Source organism: Onychostruthus taczanowskii, unplaced genomic scaffold (genome assembly GCF_017590055.1).
Source record: "Onychostruthus taczanowskii isolate IOZ18803 unplaced genomic scaffold, ASM1759005v1 scaffold30, whole genome shotgun sequence".
NCBI classification, from domain to species: domain Eukaryota; kingdom Metazoa; phylum Chordata; class Aves; order Passeriformes; family Passeridae; genus Onychostruthus; species Onychostruthus taczanowskii.
Window position 1 is genome coordinate 8,204,960 of NW_024500350.1, and position 18,580 is coordinate 8,223,539.

The window sequence follows — 18,580 nt, forward strand, 5'->3', positions numbered from 1 at the left end:
ATTAAAAGCTCCTTCTGCTAAAGGCAGAGCCCTCCAACAGACCCATCCAGGTCAGTCTGCCTAAGCCTTGCCTAAGCATGAAAAAATCCACATCCAAACACCTGGCAGGCACAGGTGAGCAGGGACAGGCACATACCTTGTAGGCAATGCTGTTGAGAACCTTCATGGCCAGGTCGGACACATCAGGATAGGGGTCAGCAGCCAGGTGAAGGAGCACTCTCCAAATTTGGGTATAAACACTGTTGAAACTCACACCTAGAAAAATAAAAAACACAACAAACCCCAAAGCCCTGCAGCACATGACAATCCATCAACTCCCAGTCTTTGATCTGATGTGAGAAAATTCATTAGAACTCCGAACAACCTGATGGCATCTCAGGGAACATCAAGAGACGAGCTCAAAAACATCCCACACGGGCATTTTGGCTTCCTTTTGCCTGTCTGTGAACTCTGCAAGGGCTTGTGAAATCAAAGTGGGAGGAAGCAAAATAAATTAAAGACTCCCTAAATCATCCCCAGTCAAACTCCTGCTTTTCCAGGCTCCTGAAGCAAATCACCTGGAAAGGCCAAGTGGATAATGTTGGGTTTCCTGAGCTGAAATACTTAATGGTGTAAACTCACAGTTACTGCCCTACAAATAAAAATACAAAATAAAAATAACCACAAATAACTGTTGTGGCTATTTTTCTTGAATTGTCCAGGGGCTTGTACACTCTACAAGTTTACTAAATGTTTAAAGCAAAGCTTTAGGAGTCGAGCCCTCAGGAAGCAGCAAGTCCAACTCACTCTTTCCTATTGACATTTGTATCAATTCCTCCAATTTGTTATTTAATGAGCACATCAGCTGTTCGGTATTTCGGCAGAAGGGACCGACAGATTCAAAGTACAAATCAAATTAATAAGCATTTGCAACAACTGACAAAATTCTGTGAACATTTTATTTTGCTGCTTTTGGGCGAGGATTTGTTGTTCTGCCTCCGAGTCCTGCCGGTGTCTGATCGTGCAACGCCCCGCTTGGGAGTGCAGCCATTTGGACAATGTTAAAGTGGTTGCACTAACAACAAAAAAGAGCTAAAATAGAGATTTTAGATGAGTCACAATCAGTGCTAAATGACAGATCAAGCTGTTACTGCTTTTCCTCCCGTGTTTCTGGAGGCATCTAAATATAAAGTTGGGAGAAAGGGCCCCTTGGTCACCAAGCAGCTCTCACCTGGCAGAGCTACACCCGCTCCCTAAACCAGCAGAGCAGGCTGGGACAGAGCACTTCTGAGCTCTGGCTGAGGGCAGCAGAGGCTCCAGGAGCCTGCAGGCTGCCCTTGGGCTGAGAGGGGAACCTTCCTCTGCCCCAAGTGCCCAGAGTGTGACAATCACTGCCAAGGGCCAAGGCAGCCCCATAACCCAGCTCCTCCCTCTCACCCCACCTGCAGAGGGTCTCTCTCCCACCTGGCATCCAAAGGATGTTCCAAGTGGTGTCTGCTTAGATTTGCACCTGGCAATCTCACAAGGGAGCACCTGAACCGTGCTGTTTGTGTGCTGGGGGTGACCCATGCAGACCCTGCAGCTGATCCCAACCTTCCCAAGGCAGGCCAGGGACAAAGCAGAGAACCCCACAGGGCTTGGGACAGACCTTAAAGCCTGTTCCACACCCTGCCACGGGCAGGGACAACTTCCACCATCCCAGGTTATTCCAACCTGGCCTTGGACACTTCCAGGGATCATGGGGCAGCCCCAGCTTCTCCGGGCACCCTGTGCCAGGGCCTTACACCCTCACAGGGAAGGATTTCTCCCCAGTATGCCATGTAACCCTGCCCTCTGGCAGTGGGAAGCCATTCCCCCCTGTGCTGGCACTCTAGGCCCTTGTGTAAATCCCCTCCCCAGTTCTCCTGCAGCCCCTTTAGGCACTGGCAAGGCTGTAAAACCGCTAACAATGTAAATTGTTATAAGGCTGTAAATTGTAAAGGCTGTAAACATATATTTATATAATATTGTATAATATTTATATAATACTGTAAAATTGCAAAGGCTGTAAATATATAACAATGTTAAATCCTGGAAGCTTCTATTAACCAAGGAAAGAAAAACTGGAGGGGGGAGGATAAAGAACAAGAAGGGAGAGAGGCAAAGTGCTACAAGGTGTGGGAGGAAAAAAGGCTCAGCTCGTGAAGCAGCAGCCAGGTAATGTCTGAGGTGTGCTCAGAGCTGTGCCCAGAGCTCTGCCTCCCACACTCCAGCCTGTTACATAAGGGCCAGTGGGAAATCTGGATGCCTTCAATTCTTTAAAGCCCTTGAAAGAGAGTAAAAGGAAAGGGAGAGGAGGAAGAGTGAGGGGGGCACCCAGCTGATTTCCCAGGGGCCCTGATAACCACCTCAATCACAGAGGAAGAAACACGACATTTTTTATACATCTAAGAATCAGGGAAAAACCAAATTTTAAGCAGAACTGTGCCAGTGCAATTCCCCCTTCACCTGGCAGCCTTTGAGGAGAACACAGGGAATTTCTCCAAAGGCACCTGGGGCTCAGGGCTGGTGCTCCCAAAGCTGCTCTCTCCTGCTGCCACTGCCCCACTGTCAGAGCAGGAGTGACACATCTGACACAACTCCCTGTCAGATCCTGAGCTCCAGTTCCTGGAAAAGGGAGCAGCAGAGGTGGCAGGAGGAACAGCAGCTCCATTTCATCTTTAGGGCTCCAGTGCCGAAACTGTCCCTGAGATACAAACTAGGAGCCGAGCAGGGGCTGGGCACTAATGGAAGCAGACAGCTCTGTAATTAGTCACTGACTCCCAGCCAGTTCAGTGCACCTTGCAGGGTGGGCTCATGTTTACAAAATGATCCCTCCCTGCTAAGAATGTCAAAAATAAATTGCCTGCCTTTCCCTGAGTTGGATTTTCCCTGCACAGGTGGGGGTCAGCTCACCTGTGAGCCCTGAGGACAGGCTGGGCTCCAGCAGCACCAGGGAGAGCCACAGTGCATGCAAACCCCACTGCTGATGGCTTTATTTATTCCCTTTGGTTTGCCAGGCTGGGACAGGCAAACCAATCCCCTGTAAAAATCAAATCAGTGCAGTGATTTGAAGTCCCACAGATGGGGCAGTTCCACTTCCCACTGGCACGGCAGCAAAGCCAGACCAAGGGCTGCTCCCTGCTCCCCGAGTCAGCTCCTGGGAGGGACAGGAATGAAACCCTCACACAGGCAATGCTGTGCAGGGAAATGCAGCTGAAATATTCCAGGCTGAACAGTCCTGAGGATTTGGGGAGCTGCTTCCCCTCAGTGCCAACCACAGCTGCTCAATGTGCATGCCACAAACCCCTCCTCCTGCCAGGAGGGACCCCGGGTGAAGGGGACACCCCAAATCCCCACAGCTCCCTGAGCTCTGCTCCCTGCAGGCACAGCCCAGCCCCTGAGCCCTCCTGGGCTCACCCTGACCCCTGGGCAGAGCTGCAGCTCTCCCTCCCCACAGGAGTCAGGAGCAGCTCAGCAGAAGGAATTCCTCAGGGCAGGCACACCTGGGCAGAGCTGGCACCACCACCAGGGACACAGCCCGCTCTGAGCAGCCCCTGCAGCAGGTTCCCATTCCCAAACCCCACCCAAATCTGTGGATTTTGCTGCTGTGCTGTTCCCAGCTACACACACTGCTGGCTGACCAGCTCCTTCTCATTATCTCTGTGCATTAATAGAGTAGGAGGCTCCCCTGCCCCAAGCTCTGCTTCCTGCACCTCCCTGTCCACCTCCACCTCTGCTCTCCTCATCCTCGCTGCAGCAACCTCCACCCTCGCTGGTACTCTGAGGCACATCCTGGCAAGTGGCAAACAGCTCTCCACCCCCAGCCTCTCCTGCTGGAGAAGACAACAATTCCCCAGCATTTCATTGCTCCAAGATTTATTTTCCTCCTTCTTTGATCACTCCTTAAGATAATCTTTCCAGCGAAGCTCTCTGCAGGACAAAGGCTTTCATCGTGCAGTTTGGATATGAATAATCAGCCTCGAGGTATGCAAACCCCCATTTAATGCCATCCCTTTTCCTATCTTAAAACTGAACATTTCCAGGACACCAAGATTAATGAGTGGCTGTATGGAAAAGCAGCAAGGCTCAGCTTCCCTTCCAAAATGATGTCTTTGTTGACTAACCACAAACTGCCTCTTGCCAGCTGGAAAAGTGGGCCAGAAATAAATGTCTCTCCTGGTACTGGCCTGTCTGGCCAAGGAGCAGCTGCCAGAGAACACAGAGCTCGGCTGAGAGCGTGTGCTGTGGCATTTGGGGAGCCATAATGGGGACATTTGGCCCACAGCTAGCTAAGGAACTGCTCGTAAAATGGGACAAGGAGGAATGGAGAGGCTCTCCTCAAGTTTTTGGGCAGAAGTACATGGTATGATGCCTCAGTGCCAGTGTAGAGACTGATCCAGAACAACCCCTCTCATGCCAGGTTCCTAAAACTGCCAGAGAAGAACATAGACCTGAGCTTCAGCAGGTTGTGGCTGCCACTGGATCCCTGGAAGGACCCAAGGGCAGCTCTTGGACAGGGCTTGGAGCACCCTGGGGTAGTGGAAGGTGTCCCTGACCATGGCAGCGTGGCACTGGATGGGCTTTAGGGTCCCTCCCAACCTAAACCATTCTAGAATTCTGTGATCAGTGAATCAGCTTAGGACAGGAATGCAGAGCACAGAATACAGACTGTGGCTGAAAATTTCTCCTTTCCCTCTTACACACCAGATTTCTGCTTCACTTGGAGTCTCCCCATGTGCCCCAAACACCTTTTCCACTGCTGTGGCCATCTCAGCTGCCTGGCAGAGGTGTTACTGCAGAGCCAGAGCCCCATTTCCTCTTTCAGAAGACAAGAGCAGAGCACAGCACTCCTTCAGGCACAGGTCTCTGCCCCACTGGCCTCCCCAGCGCCCCTGCAGCAGCAGCTCAAGGCACATTAAGGAGCAGGGTTAGCCTGAGCTGCAGAGCTGTGGGGGTGGCTGGGGCTGGTGGCATCTCTCCTCGGGGAGCAGGAGACAGGGCTGGAGGATGGTGATGCTTCAGAAGGAATGAGAGAAGCCTGGCTTGCAGCAGGCAAATGGGGAGGTAATGGGATTCTGTGCGAGTCATGAATTTTAAACACTTCTCTAAGCTCTGCGTTTCCAGCTGGGTCTGAGCTCTTTGATGGATCAGGAATGAGGGAGGCCTTGGAGAGCTGCTCTCTCTTTCCAAAGTTCCCCTCACCACCTCCAGCTCCTCTCCAGAGCCTTTTCCAGCTGGGCTGCACAGTTCTTGTGAGACACACACCAGCCATCAAGCACACACCAGTGGAAATGGGAAAACTCAAGTCCTAGCTCAAGATGGAGAGACATTTCCTAACATCCCTGCCATGCTTCAGAAGATCCAATGTCATTACTGATAATCAAAAGCAAATTAACTGATCAAGTTCCTAATGAACTCATGATTTTAAACTGCCACAGGGGTTCAGTAATTACAATCCGTGAATCTTTCAACTCAGGAGAGCCAAATCACCATTAATTCTCCTAGAAAACAGAGCAGAGAAAATGTTTCTTTGGTCAAGGCAATGGTGATTTCTCCCTGAGTTACTCTCTTTGCACTGATTTGTGAAATACAGGCCCATTTACTGATTACAGAGGAAATACAGAGACTTCCCCCAGCATTTCCCTGTGCATGCTGCTTTCTCTGGAAGGAGGCCATTCCAAAAGCCAGGTCCTTCTGCTTGCTGCCTGCGATGCTGTGCCAAAATGGCTCAGATTGTTTGAAAAGCTACAGGTAGTTTAAAGCCAAGCTGTTGTGGCCCCCACATTTTTGTGCCTGAATTCCTAACAGGATTTCAGTGCAGCTTAGACCTGGAGCCAACGGCTCCCACTGCCATCCCTCTGCTGGGGTGAGCCAGCCACACACAACAGGGAGAGCAGGATCCCAACCTTCCCCCAGGGCAGTGCAGAGAAGGAGGGCTGTCCTCACCTATGAGGGAGTTGAGGGAGGAGTAGGAGCTGACTCTTCTCATCTTGTCGATGGTCTCGAAGGACAGGATGTACTCCTCGTTCTCAGGGCTGCCCAGCGTGCTGCTGGCACTGCTGCTCGTGCTCAGGTTCCCAGGGGAAAAGGCCACAGAGCTTCCAGCTGCCAGGACACAACAGCAGATGCTGGAATGAGGACTAGCAAGAGAACAATTTTCACCCAGACAAAACAGCCCTTTTCTAAATCCTGCCAGGCTCAGGGAAGGAAACCCCTTACCCAGGGGGCAAAGCCACAATTCCCTTTTTTAATACTGAAGGATTAAACACAGAACAAGCAAAAGATTGAGTTAAAAATCCACTTATGCTTGGAAGCTGGAAGGCACATTTTTAGTCCCCAAACACTCAGAAAAATCACTGCTAATGACCAAAAAATTGCAACTAATTACGAGGGGGCTCCTCATCCCAGCCCTTGGAGCTGGACAGTTTGGGCTGTGGCGTTTCCTGGCTGGCAGGAGGGGCACGGGAAGTGCCTTACTTACACTCCTCGTTGAGGCTGAGGTTCTGCAGGCTCTTGTTGAGGCTCCTGGCGCTGGTGACGGCGCGGATGTTGCCGTAGGAGCTGACGGAGCGCAGCCGCGGCGTGCAGGGCCCGTCCCGCACCGGCGTCAGGCTCCCGCCCTCTGCGAGGCAACAGCAGCACTCACGGTCAGGGTCACGGCTGGCACCAAACCCAGCCCCTAACCTGGGTTAGTGCCCAGCAAACGAGTCATTGAAACGCCCCTGACTGAACAGTTTGTCATTCTCTGTCGGGCTAACGGGGGACACGGTGTGGCCGCGGGTCCGGCACGGATCCCGTGTCTCTGCTGTCCTGGAGGGGAGTTGGAGACATGCAGCAAGGCCAGGTGAGCCCAGAGGTCCTGGTGACTCCTCTCTGCAGGTCCAGCCCCTGTGCCAGGACAGCTGGCCTTGGCCAGCTCATCTCTGCTGCTGCTTATCAAACCCCTCCTGCATTTGCTCATCATCAGGAGCTATGAAAATTCTGGTTTTCTGACCAAATTTCAGGCCTGATCTCAAGTCATATTTCACCCTGAGCACACACAGTCCCACTGTTTCCCCGCAGAGTGGCTGCACTGTGGTGGGGGGCCAGTGATTCCAGAGTGTCCCACTTCAGGGTTCTTTTGGATCAGGAAAAGCCCTGTAGAAACACTACATGCACGCAGTGTTTATTTCCTGCAGCAAATGGGGAGGAGCTAATTTTCCAATATGATTCAGTTATTCAGAGGACAAGGAGACCAAACCACTCTGTGCAGAGACAGCACACAGTCTTGTCTTCAAGATTCTCACTGCAGTTTACATCTAAAGAAAAGGTGAGGTCAGACACAACTTCACCAGGACATTTCATTCCTCACATAAAGCCTCAGACACAACAAAAGGGATGGGGCCACAGGCTCAGAGCACAGAGTTCTTCCCTTCCTTGTCTGGCCCTCCCAGCAGCAGGGCTGGTTCATGGTGTGCTGGAGCTCTCACCAGGTCAACGTGACACTGAACGTTCACGTGTGACTCCAGAGGGGAGAAGGAAAATGAGCTCATCCTTGACCAGGATCCTTCAGCCTTGAGCTGAAGGGAATCTCTCTGAATGGACAGGAGGCTCCTGGTGAGCTGCAGCCAAGGCTTAGGTGGGGACTCAGTGCAGGATGGATTTCTGCAGTGCAATATCTCACAGGGCTGAAAAGACACCACATGTCCCCTCCTTGTCACCCACCGTGTCACAGCAGGGCTCTTTAATAAACCCCCACCAGCAAGAAGCTGTGTTGGGAAAACTTCTTAAATAATTTCCAAGTACTTTCAGACCCTACATCTCCTAGCCAGCCAAAGCCAAGTCCCCACCTGGAGCAGCTGGAGAAGGGAGAGGGTAATTCTTCTCCTCCTCTATGAACTGCAAGGCCACGGTGCAGAAATTGCTCTCGTACTGAACCACCAGGTGACTCAGGGCCACCACCAGCTCCTGGGGAAAGAGCACAAGAAACATCTCATGGGTACACAGTGAGGAACAAGGGACTGAAGGCAAACACTGCCCAGCATTGTTGGTGTTACTGGGTGGCCACCCAGGGTGGTAATTCTCCCTTAATTCAAGGGGTGAACTGCAGAAAGGCAGAGGACTCTGTCTCACACCTAATTCCTCAAAGCCATTCCTCTCTGGACAGGCTTCCTCCCTCTGGAGTAGCCTGCTCTAGTGGGAGGTGTCCCTGCCTAGGACAGCAGGGCTTGGAACGAGATGAGCTTCAAGGTCCCTTCCACCATCCTAGTGGGAGGTGTCCCTGCCTAGGACAGCAGGGCTTGGATGAGCTTCAAGGTCCCTTCCACCGTCTTGGGGTTCTGTGGCTGATTCTGACAGTCTGCCAGACCGATGCAGTGCCAAGGCAGCCCTGACCTGGCCCAGCCCACAGGATGCGTGTGGCTCCCTCAGAGCTGGGGCTGTGCCAGGGCTGGGGGCTCTCAGCCCCCCGTGGCACAGCTGGACCCTCGTGGCACTGCCCAGCCCCACACAGAGCTCAGCCCCTCCAGGAGACACCTCCTGCCTGGCCCCTGGGAACAGCAGGCAGGAGGCAGAGCTGCCTTTGGCTGCTGTCTCTGCTCAGGGACTGATCTCCCAAGGAGAGATTTATGAATCTCACAGAGCATTCCATGTGACATGCAGCTCTCTCCTGAATTAAACTGATTAAATGCTGGAACGAGACAACAGAAATGAATCTTTGCAATGCTGCTGACAACTGCCAGGGTGTTGATGTTCCAGTAAAGTAAACACAAACATTAGGACACTTCAGAACAGCCCTCAAAAACAATCCAGAATGTCAAAAACCATTTAATGTACTATTGATGTATGATGGTGCCTCAGAAACTGTAGCTCTCCCAAAGCTGGAGAGTGTGGCAGCAGCTCTCTGGGCACAGAGAGCAGGCACAGACTTTCCCAGAAAATTCCTGGGAAGCTGTGTAGAAGCTGTAAGAAACTTGGAGGAAAAGAATTCAAACAATTATTATCTCTCTTTCTGTAACCATTGTTTATAGACATGGTTCTCTAGAGTGTGTTATTGATACCCACCAACAGTGTGTGAAAAGTTTTCACTTTGAGACCAATCAGGTCTTAGGTCCACCATTGCTTCTATAAGAACTGCAGACTTCTAATAATAAAGTGTCTTTCATGCCTTCTAGATAATGGAGTCAATGCTAATTATTACCCAGCTGGGGGCCTGCTACCACAGGAGAGCCACTCTGGAGCAGCCTGTGGGGTTCTAAAGGCAGGGAGAGCCATTCTCTCCCCCATGCCCTGCCCAGGCTGTGGGGTTCTACAGGCAGGAAGAGCCATTCTCTCCCTCATGCCCTGCCCAGGCTGGGCTCAGGCAGCAGGGCAGCCCCCGGGCCCAGCCCAGCCCCTCACCTTGCGGACCATGGGGCTGCCATCGTTGATGAGCTGGGCCAGCATCATGGCCACGTTGTGGTCGATGGTGGTCGAGTGGTCCGTGCGCTCCGCTGAGTTGCCCACGAAGGTGCCCAGAGCAAAGACTGCAGCACAGCGAACCTGGCGACACAAACAGCCCTGGCTGTCCCCTCTGCTGCCACGGGGCTCTCATTTTTTTATCCCCAGCACTGCAAACCTGAGTCTGCTGGGCCAGGGGAGCCCCTGGTGAGCAGCAGCTCCAGCAGCCTCAGCAAACTGGGTTTGAAGCTCTCACAGATGCAGGATATGGTTAATTTCCCAGAATACTCAGTGACCTTCCCATGGGTGACTCTTCCAGTTGGTGCTGCCTTGAATATTAATTAACAGGAATAAGGTACAGACAGCTCCTGTTGGGATGCGGATCTTTTACAGGAGTGCTGACTACAGTCCTCAGTTACGGGCTTAGGTGATGGAAAAATGGAGAAAAATCAGGGAAGATTTTGGAAAGCCACCCCACCTCTGCAGAAACACTGCTCAAAAAGTGGGGAGGATGGGGCCAGGGACAAGAAGAGGAGGATGCAGGACAGAGGCTGGATGTGGAGGGGGATCTCATCCCTAATCCCTGCACGTCATCAGAGCTGTTTATCTCAGCTCCCTTCTCCCAGGGTGTGTACTGGGTCTGATGGGCTCTGTCAGTCACCTCCAGGCCCTGCACAATCCCTCTGCTCCTGGGAGTGTCACAAAGGTAAAACACAGCAAATTAAAGATGCGTTTTCACAGTCAGCAGGGGGAGGAGAGTTTTCATACTTGGACAAAAAGACTAGAAGGTTTTTTATAAAACACAGTGAGTTTTGGGACCACAGTTTCAACCGCTTCTGATACGCAAGGAAGCAAAAACCGTGGCACTGCAGTGCCCAGGTCCCAGGGGTTTGGGGCTCTATGAACTCCCTCTGCATTTCTTTGAAAGCTCTTCTCCTAGGGTGATAAATTTTGATTTTGGGGCTTGTTTGATTTGCATCACCTTGAAGAAACAGCAGCAAGATCTTTCTCGGAACCAGACACAAACACAAAGCTCTAGAAGGCCCTGCTCTGCAGGAACTCCTGCTAATTCCAGTGGCGCTCAGCAGAAGAGCTGGAGTTTTACCTCTGGGATTGGATCTGAGAGGAGGCTGTAGAGCTTCTCATGGGCGCTGTCTCTCACTCCACACCACCTGGCTGAGTCGAAGTTCTGCCAGATCCTCCCCAGACAAATGGCCACCCACTGCCTGAGGAGCGGGTGGGGATCGTTCAGCTGCTCCAGGCAGATTGCTATCAGGTTCCCCTGCAGGCAGGCTTCCTGCAACACAAACCAAGCCTTTTGTTTGGGATGACAGCTTCCCACCTCATCCCCACAGAAGGAGACTATTTTCTGAAGGAGTCAGGAAGCCAAGAGAAAATAATCGTTCAGCGGTTCCAGACTGATTTTGTTACAGAATAGCAGCAGCATGAAGGGAAAGGCAGCCAGAGTTGATTAGATAGTTGAGCATTAAAATGCTTTCTGTAATGCATAAAGCTTGGTTTTTCCTCTTTGGAAACATTCCTTGCACCTGTCAGAGCCCCAGGGTGTATGGCTCAATCCACAGACCATTCCCAGCCATGAGGCTCCTACTGGACAGGACCAGGAACTCTTCCTGTGCCAGCGGCTGTGCAGGAACCCTTGTCCTTGTCCCTCTCTGCCAGGTGCTGGGTACAGAATGCCTGTCACATCTCCAGGCCAATTTTTCTCTTAATCCACAGAGAAATAACAAAAACCAACATTCCAGTTCTGTTTCCAAGTTCAGGTTTGGGCTTAGTGCAAGCAAGGACACTTTCACCAAAGCAAAGGCATGAGGCGGAGAGAGGTGGGAGAGGATGAAGGGAAAGGGCTGCTGGGACTCACCTGTCCAGTGTTGTAGTTGTTGACAATCACAGCCAGGATGAACGCTGTCATTGTCCTGTGCTCAGCCTGAAAACAGCACAGACTGAGGTTACCTGGGGGCAGGAACAGCCACAGCCCACCCCGAACACAGGGCATCATCCCTAGAGCAGGCTGTGCCATGTCAAAGATAAGAAAGCTGGAATTTTCTTTCCCCTCTCTTGGCACCAGCCCTGTTACACCCCACCATGCTCCCAACCAGCTCTGGAGAGACCCCAAACAGCCTATGGGAACTCAGCTGCTGCAGAGGGAATTTCCAAAGCTGTGGGGCAATTCCCTGCTCCAGGAGCCACCCTGGAGCCCCAGCTGCACCCTCAGAGACCCTGCTTTCAGAAGCCCAAAGGAGTTTGTGAAGCCTTGGCTGGGTGGTGCCTGTGTCCCACAGCCCAGCTCAGCACTGGGTGCCACTGCAGGGCCAGGCAGCCCCACGTGGCACCAGAACTGCAGAACATCAGCTAAAACAAGGCAAGGAAATGCTAAAGAGTCTGAATAAATGTGACTTGTCCTTACTGGCATGTAAGGATCTGCCAGGACTGAGAGGAAATACTTGTGCCCATTGTCCTTCACCAGGTCAGCCTGGCACGACTGAAAGAGAGACAAGAAAACCACAGTGAGAACCACAACACACGCATTTGTTCCTCCTGTGATGTATAAACCTTTCATTTTTTAACCATTTTTCTCCATCCTTGTTTTCATTTGAGAAGCCAAATGAAGCTCAAGCTCTTCCTGGGGGCTGCAACCAGACAGCCCCAGGGGCAGAGCAGGGAAACCTCTGCCAGTGCCACAAAGAGCAGGAAATGTGAGCTCCTGCTGTGGGCAAGAGCCAGAGGAGTCACCTTGTGCCACACTGAACCTCCCCAGGAATTCCTGTCTCCTACTAGAGCCAGCCCAGGCTGCAGAGCAGCCCCTGGGGAGCACAGGGCAGGCTCCTGGGCTGGGCTCAGGGGGCAGCTCAGAGCTTGGCTGACACAGCTCAGGCTCCAGGCTGAGGTCTGGGGTCACTCAGAGGGGATCCAAGTGGAGAAAGCGAAAATGGAAGGGAGGAAACCCTGACTTGGCATCAGCTCCCTGTGGCACGGGACAGGATCATGCATTTTTCATCAGGAGGAGAAGGGGAAAGAGGGAACTAATTGTTGCAAGGGGAGGGGGGGATGGCAAGGCAGAGATGCAAGGGAATATTTTAGTGCTGAGGAGAGTGAAGCTGCTGGTTTTGGCAGAGCCAGGAGCAGAGAGCCTGGACTGCTGCCAGGCTGCAGCTACAGGAGAGGCTTCCCCAACTCCTGCTCGTCCCAGGCTCCTCCCAGAGCCTTCCCAGTGTCAGCACTTGGTGTTCCTCACACAGAACCAGCCCTGGACAGCAGCACAGTGAGCCTGCACGGCCACCCTGCTGCTCTGCCCCTGCTGCCCAGCTCCTGGGGGGAGGCAGGGCCACAAAGCCCCTCCTGAACCCCTCCCTGCTGGGAGGAAACCCAGCAGCCCTGACACCTCCTCCTCTTCCTCCGGGAATAAACAGCTCAGCTCCTCTGGAGCAGAAACACAGCGTGACCCAGCCAGGCTGCAGGCTTGGTGTGCAAGTTCAGACTAACAGAAATATTGTGTTTGCAAGGAGCTGCTGCCTGTGCCCCCCCAGCAGCATCTACAGCACTTCCCCCTCCTCCCCTCCCACTCCCACCATGTGCTGCTGGAGTGAGTGAGTGAAACAGCACAAAGAAACCCAAACCCACCATTTCAGAGTGGTTTTTTTGGTGTTTTCTGTAAAGCTCAGCCTGCAAACAAGTGAGGCAATGCCAGAGCATGGGAGGGAAGGTGTGAGGGGCACGACAGCACAGGGAATCACACCTGAGCCCCTGGCACACACCTGGGGCTGAGGCACCAGCCTCGGATGCACCACAAAGGAGCTTTTCCAGAAGAGCTCTGAGATGAATAGTTTTAATTTTCTTTGCTTTACCAAATCCTCTTAGGATGTTAATGAAAATATTGTTATAAAACTAAACCTGACAATGCTGGATCAAGAGCAGGAAAACCTTCAGGAATTCAGTGCTATGCTCCATACTGAAGTGCAGGAGAGATACAAAAATAACCCCCAAAGAGGAAAGATCCAACATCCACAGCAGTTCAGACATTCTACATGGACTTCCAATTGTGCCTGAATTAATGTGTGCACCTCTCCTAATAATTTTACAGTGTTCAACTAATTGCACCCACAAACCACTGAGTCAGAGAGCCACTCTACAAATTTACCTGCAATTACTTCCCAGCTTCATTATTTATTTGAAAGCCCAGCAAGCAGAGCTCTGGCTGAGGCTGTGCCCTGCTGGGGCAGGAATACTCACACTGTCCACTGCCAGGATCTTGGCCCAGATGAACACAAGGAGAGGTCTCAGCTCACGGGCTGAGCTCTGCAGGAGCTTCAGCACATAGGGGAAAATGCCAACAGAGAGGGCCTGGAGGGAGAGAACAAATCCCTGTCAGTAAAACCTAACCCCCCATGGCAGCTGAGCCCCCAGCAGGGCCCAGGATGCAGCATCTTTACAGACACAGCTGAGCAATCTGGTAGGGAACAATTCCCCATGTTTCCAGCAAAGAGGGGATCCCTGTGTGTTTGTCTGTTGTTATTTTAATCTTGAATGGCACCAGGTAGTTCCAGATCCATTGGGTCCATGGAGACCCTCAGTTAATCCAGCACCAGCTTCCTCTCCTCCCAGCCTGAGCTGTTTTATGCTCCATATCCTCACTTCCCTCAGCTCTGCTGGCTCTCCCAGCTAAACACGTCACAGAGTTCAGGAATTCCAGCCTTCCCACTGGAAATTAACAGGTCTCTCCAGGAGGAGGTAAAGCAAACCACTACAAAGTGCCATCACTGAGCTGCTCCACGACCAGCTGGTGCTTCATCTTCATCACTTTTATCATCAAACAGCTCCATTTACGGGAGTGCTTTAAACTGCTCCTGTTTAATTCTTATTTATGCTCCACACTGTGCTGCCACTTTCCAAACTGCAGAATGCAGCTGCTGCCTGCTCAGAAGAGCTTGTAAAATCCAGACACCAAACAGATAAAGGAGGAGAAGAAAATGGTGCAGCCAGTAAGCTGAAAGAACACGTAATAAATGCATGTGCTTTTTTCAGCTATTTATTTTATATGACAAACCGCCTTACCTGCCCCAGATATTTCCTCCTGGTTTATCCCTTACATTATTTCCCAGTGAACTGTTCCCAAGGAAGTCCCTTTGCTGTGCTGGCAGAACAGGGGGATGGATGTGATGAACACAAAGCCGTGTGACACCACTCCACTGCCCACACACGAGCACACCACCCCGGGCATCTGTCACTGCTGTGCTGATGCTCCCCAGCTCCCTCCCCTCAGCCCCAGCTGCATCCACCACCCCTGCTGAGGCAGAGGGAGGGAGGGATGGAGCCCACGTGCAGCCCCCACGCACCAGACTGACAGCCCAGGGCCCCAGGTCCAGGAACCTCCCCAGCAGATCCAGCGCTCGCAGCCGGTGCACCTGGCTCAGCAGCACCTGCAGGGCAGAGGGAAGGGTTACTGCCAGGGCAAACTGCTCCTGGGCCTGCAGGGCAGAGGGAAGGGTTACTGCCAGGGCAAACTGCTCCTGGGCCTGCAGGGCACAAAGCCTGGTGCCCAGGAATGCTCCAGGAATGCTCCTGCTGGAGCAATCCCTAAGGGTCCCAGCTGCCTTTCCCAGCCCAGCTCCTGATGGCTCCTGCAGCAGGAGCCAAAGGAGTCCTGCTGGAGCAATCCCTAAGGATCCCAGCTGCCTTTCCCAGCTCAGCAGCATCTCCAGGGCAGAGGGAAAGGTTACTGCCAGGGCAAACTGCTCCTGGGCCTGCAGGGCCACTGACAGAGCTGGCACCTGGGAATGCTCCAGGAATGCTCCTGCTGGAGCAATCCCTAAGGGTCCCAGCTGCCTTTCCCAGCCCAGCTCCTGGTAGCTCCCGCCCAGCCTCCCTCTGCTCCCAAAGCTCAGGAGCACAGGAAGAGGCTTTGCTTTCCTTGGCAAATCAATATCAGAGACTTAAGAGGGAGCAAAAGGTCATGTTGGTCGTTAATAAAAATCTCATTAAAATGGAGTCTGACAACGCTAATGAGGTGGTGCTTTACTGGCTTATACCTACCCTGGTGTGAAATATTAACAGATAGACTTGCAGTTCTTAATCTCCTTAACAGATGTAAGATATTGGAATGCAACGTTTAATCCTCAGTTTAAATTGAGGAACATCCTTCAGCATGGATCTCAGGGAAAGAGACTCTTTGATTTACCTCCCCAATTCCATCCCCTCCTCAGTGTGTTTGCATGCTGAATATTGAAATTAGATTATTTTTCATCTTTAATATTGAAGAATAACTAAATTACTTGGCTCACATCTCACACTCTGGATGACTGGTACTGAGGTGGTGCAGGAAAAGTCCAGAAGAAAGCAGGAGGATGTGATAATTACTGGTGTGTGTTCACTCTGAATATCAGAGCTCAGATCTCAGGACAGGTCATAAGAGAGGATTTTGGTCATCCTGCCCTAGCTTGCACCAGCCTATTCCATCAACCAGCCCAGGAATAACAGGGGCAGCTGTTTGGGATTACAGCAGGAGCAGAGAGCAGGGCAGGTGAGGCTGGAGCAGGGCTGGGATGGCAGCAGGAGCTGGCAGGGGCAGGAGGCACAGCTGGGACCCTCCAGCCTGCAGAGAAACCAAGGAACTCCAAACTCTCTCAAGGAAGAGAGCTAACTGGAAAGGCTGTCTGGGTGAAGATGAACCCCCAGCTCCACACTTTGCCCTCCCACAGCACATTCCCCCAGAGCAGTCTGGGTCTGACTGGAAAAGCTCTGGTTTGCATTGTCCCCCATAAACAAAGCCCTCCGTCTGGCAGGATTTCCCACTTCCAGCTCCCCAGTGGGTCTGCACAACACCCTGAGCCCAGCTGAGACACATTCCAGAGCCTGGGCTGAGGGTGGGGGCAGCTCCTCGATTCCTTTCTTGCATGATTCCTCCTGGTGAGTGCTGGAGGTGCTCACATGCCACCCCACGCACGCAGCCCTGCGTCACCGCGCGTCTCCAGGCGGAAAATGGGGAGTTAATTACATCCACACACGCAAATGAGGGACGAGCCAGGACACAGGGGGATCACTGGCATGTCACAGTCTGTATTTTAGCAGGCATATTTTAATCCTCACAAAGGCAGGATGAAGTCAGTCCTGCAGTGAGCTGTGCACAGACCCCACAGAGTGACTGTCACAGGGATGGAGGCTGGCCAGGCTGTGTGTGCTGCTGCTCTCTGATGGCTTCTCTCCCTGGAGTCTGAAACAGACCAGAGAGGGTCTGAAACTCCCTCCTCCCTTCCTGCCCTGGATCAGCTGGGCTTGGATTCTCAGGATGCTCAACCCATCTTATTCCACTGTACAATTAGTGTGCTATAATTATAACAACAATTACGCTGTCCCAGCTCAGATTTGCTCCAGGCAGGAACACAGGTTCCTTTGCCAGGTGACCCCTCAGTTCCACTGCAGTCACACTCCTGCAGAGTCTGCTGGTGCCAAACAATCCACTGGAAAGCAGCAAAGTTGGAGCTGGAGCAAAATCCTGCCTGCTTCCATGGCAGTGACAGAGACAAACCACACATCTGCTTATCCACCTCATCTCTCAAGGCTTGGGAGACTCAGGAAATTAAAATCTGGTCTTGCAGAGATGGATGGTGCTGTCAGTCACAGACCCAGCTGACAGGGAAGGGGAGTCTCCTCACAGATCCCTGTACAAGGAACATTCCTTTGAAAGAAAGGCTTTAAATTGTGCTGCCCACAGGTCCCTGGCTGGGGTTTGTATTTCTGTCAGCACAAACTGCAGGGGAGGGGAGGCCAGAGCAGGCTCCAGATGACAGCTGCAATCCTGGCCCTGCCATAGAACATCACCTGAAACACTGAGTTCTGCTTCCCCTGGATTTCCTCCCCTTCCAACACGAGAGCTCTACCTGTCTGAGCAGTGCCTGCAGAGCCCCCCACCCTCCAGGCCTGCAGAGCCCTGGCTCTGTGCTCCTGCAGCAAGACTTCAGCCCCACACTGAAGGGAGCACTACCCAGGCTGTACCAGACGGATAAAAGATATTTCCAAACGATTTATGCTGCAGTAACTTCCACTTTCTGAAAACAGGAAGATAAAAGTCTCTGTCTGACAGAGCTGGGACACAGAGGAGATGCCAGAGGAGGGACAATGAAGATGTGCTGCTCTGAGAGAGGTAGCAGAGCCAGACATGGACCAGAGCCACAGAATGGGGCAGGAAAAGCACTTTAGGTTCATCCACATGGGTCTGGTGAACTCACAACAGCTCTCATTTATCCTGGAGAAGCCCCTGGTATTTGTGTTCCCAAAGGCCACTGGGTCGGCTGAGGGGGCAGGAGAGACATGAACGTATGGCAGGGGCAGGGAGAGACAGGGACACCCCTGGGACAGGCAGGGAGAGACAGGGACACCCCTGGGATGGACAGGGACACCCCTGGGACGGACAGGGAGAGAAAGGGACACCCCTGGGATGGACAGGGAGTGACAGGGACACCCCTGGGACAGGCAGGGAGAGACAGGGACACCCCTGGCACGGGCAGGGAGCCACAGCCCCAGCACTGACCTGCAGGACGATGGGCAGCTGCTCCGGGGGGTTGCGGTTCTCCACGCCCATGGTCAGCCACACCTGGAAGGCCGTGAGCTGCTCGGCGAAGAAGGGGCTGTGCTGGGGGAGCAGAGTGGGAATGCAGCGTGGGTTAAACACCAAGGCAGGAGTTCTGACACCTGTGGACCTCACTGTTTCCTGAAGCTGTGGTTTGTAACTGATACTTGTTTGCTTGGGGTTTTCTAAATGCACAAAAACTTCCCAAAGACTGAGCAGACGCACACATCCCTTTAAATGTGTTGGGAAAAACAGGAGGAAAGAGTAGAGAAAGAGTGAGCACAAAAGGTCCCGGGGAAGCGTGGCTATGTGTTGGGAAAAACAGGAGGAAAGAGTAGAGAAAGAGGAAGAATGTGCACAAAAGGTCCCGGGGAAGCGTGGCCGCTCTCTCCCCAGAGCAGCAGATGGAGCAGCAGAGGATTTATCTGCTCTGCAGAGGCAGTTTCACTCCTGCAGCAGCACTCGGAGCTGCCTCTGCCCCGTCCTCAGAGACACAGCCCAGGTGCAATGAAACGAAAACAAATTGCTCTGCTCATCCATCACCCTGAGGGTATGGTGCAAACTCGGGGTGAGAATGCACTG

The 18,580-nt window shown here is 52.6% G+C and overlaps 1 protein-coding gene across 1 annotated transcript in view; it reads right to left on the reverse strand.

The window, feature by feature from the left end:
- RPTOR (regulatory associated protein of MTOR complex 1) overlaps window positions 1–18,580 on the reverse strand; it is a 100,697-nt gene that overhangs the window by 31,035 nt on the left and 51,082 nt on the right. The window contains exons 11-21 of the mRNA XM_041409042.1: window positions 17,960–18,061; window positions 14,769–14,852; window positions 13,666–13,776; window positions 11,843–11,917; window positions 11,297–11,362; window positions 10,523–10,714; window positions 9,379–9,519; window positions 7,830–7,947; window positions 6,482–6,622; window positions 5,947–6,105; window positions 137–255 (exon numbers count right to left, since the gene is read on the reverse strand). Coding sequence (XP_041264976.1) covers window positions 137–255; window positions 5,947–6,105; window positions 6,482–6,622; window positions 7,830–7,947; window positions 9,379–9,519; window positions 10,523–10,714; window positions 11,297–11,362; window positions 11,843–11,917; window positions 13,666–13,776; window positions 14,769–14,852; window positions 17,960–18,061 — 1,308 coding nt within the window. The remainder of the gene's footprint in view (window positions 1–136; window positions 256–5,946; window positions 6,106–6,481; window positions 6,623–7,829; window positions 7,948–9,378; window positions 9,520–10,522; window positions 10,715–11,296; window positions 11,363–11,842; window positions 11,918–13,665; window positions 13,777–14,768; window positions 14,853–17,959; window positions 18,062–18,580) is intronic.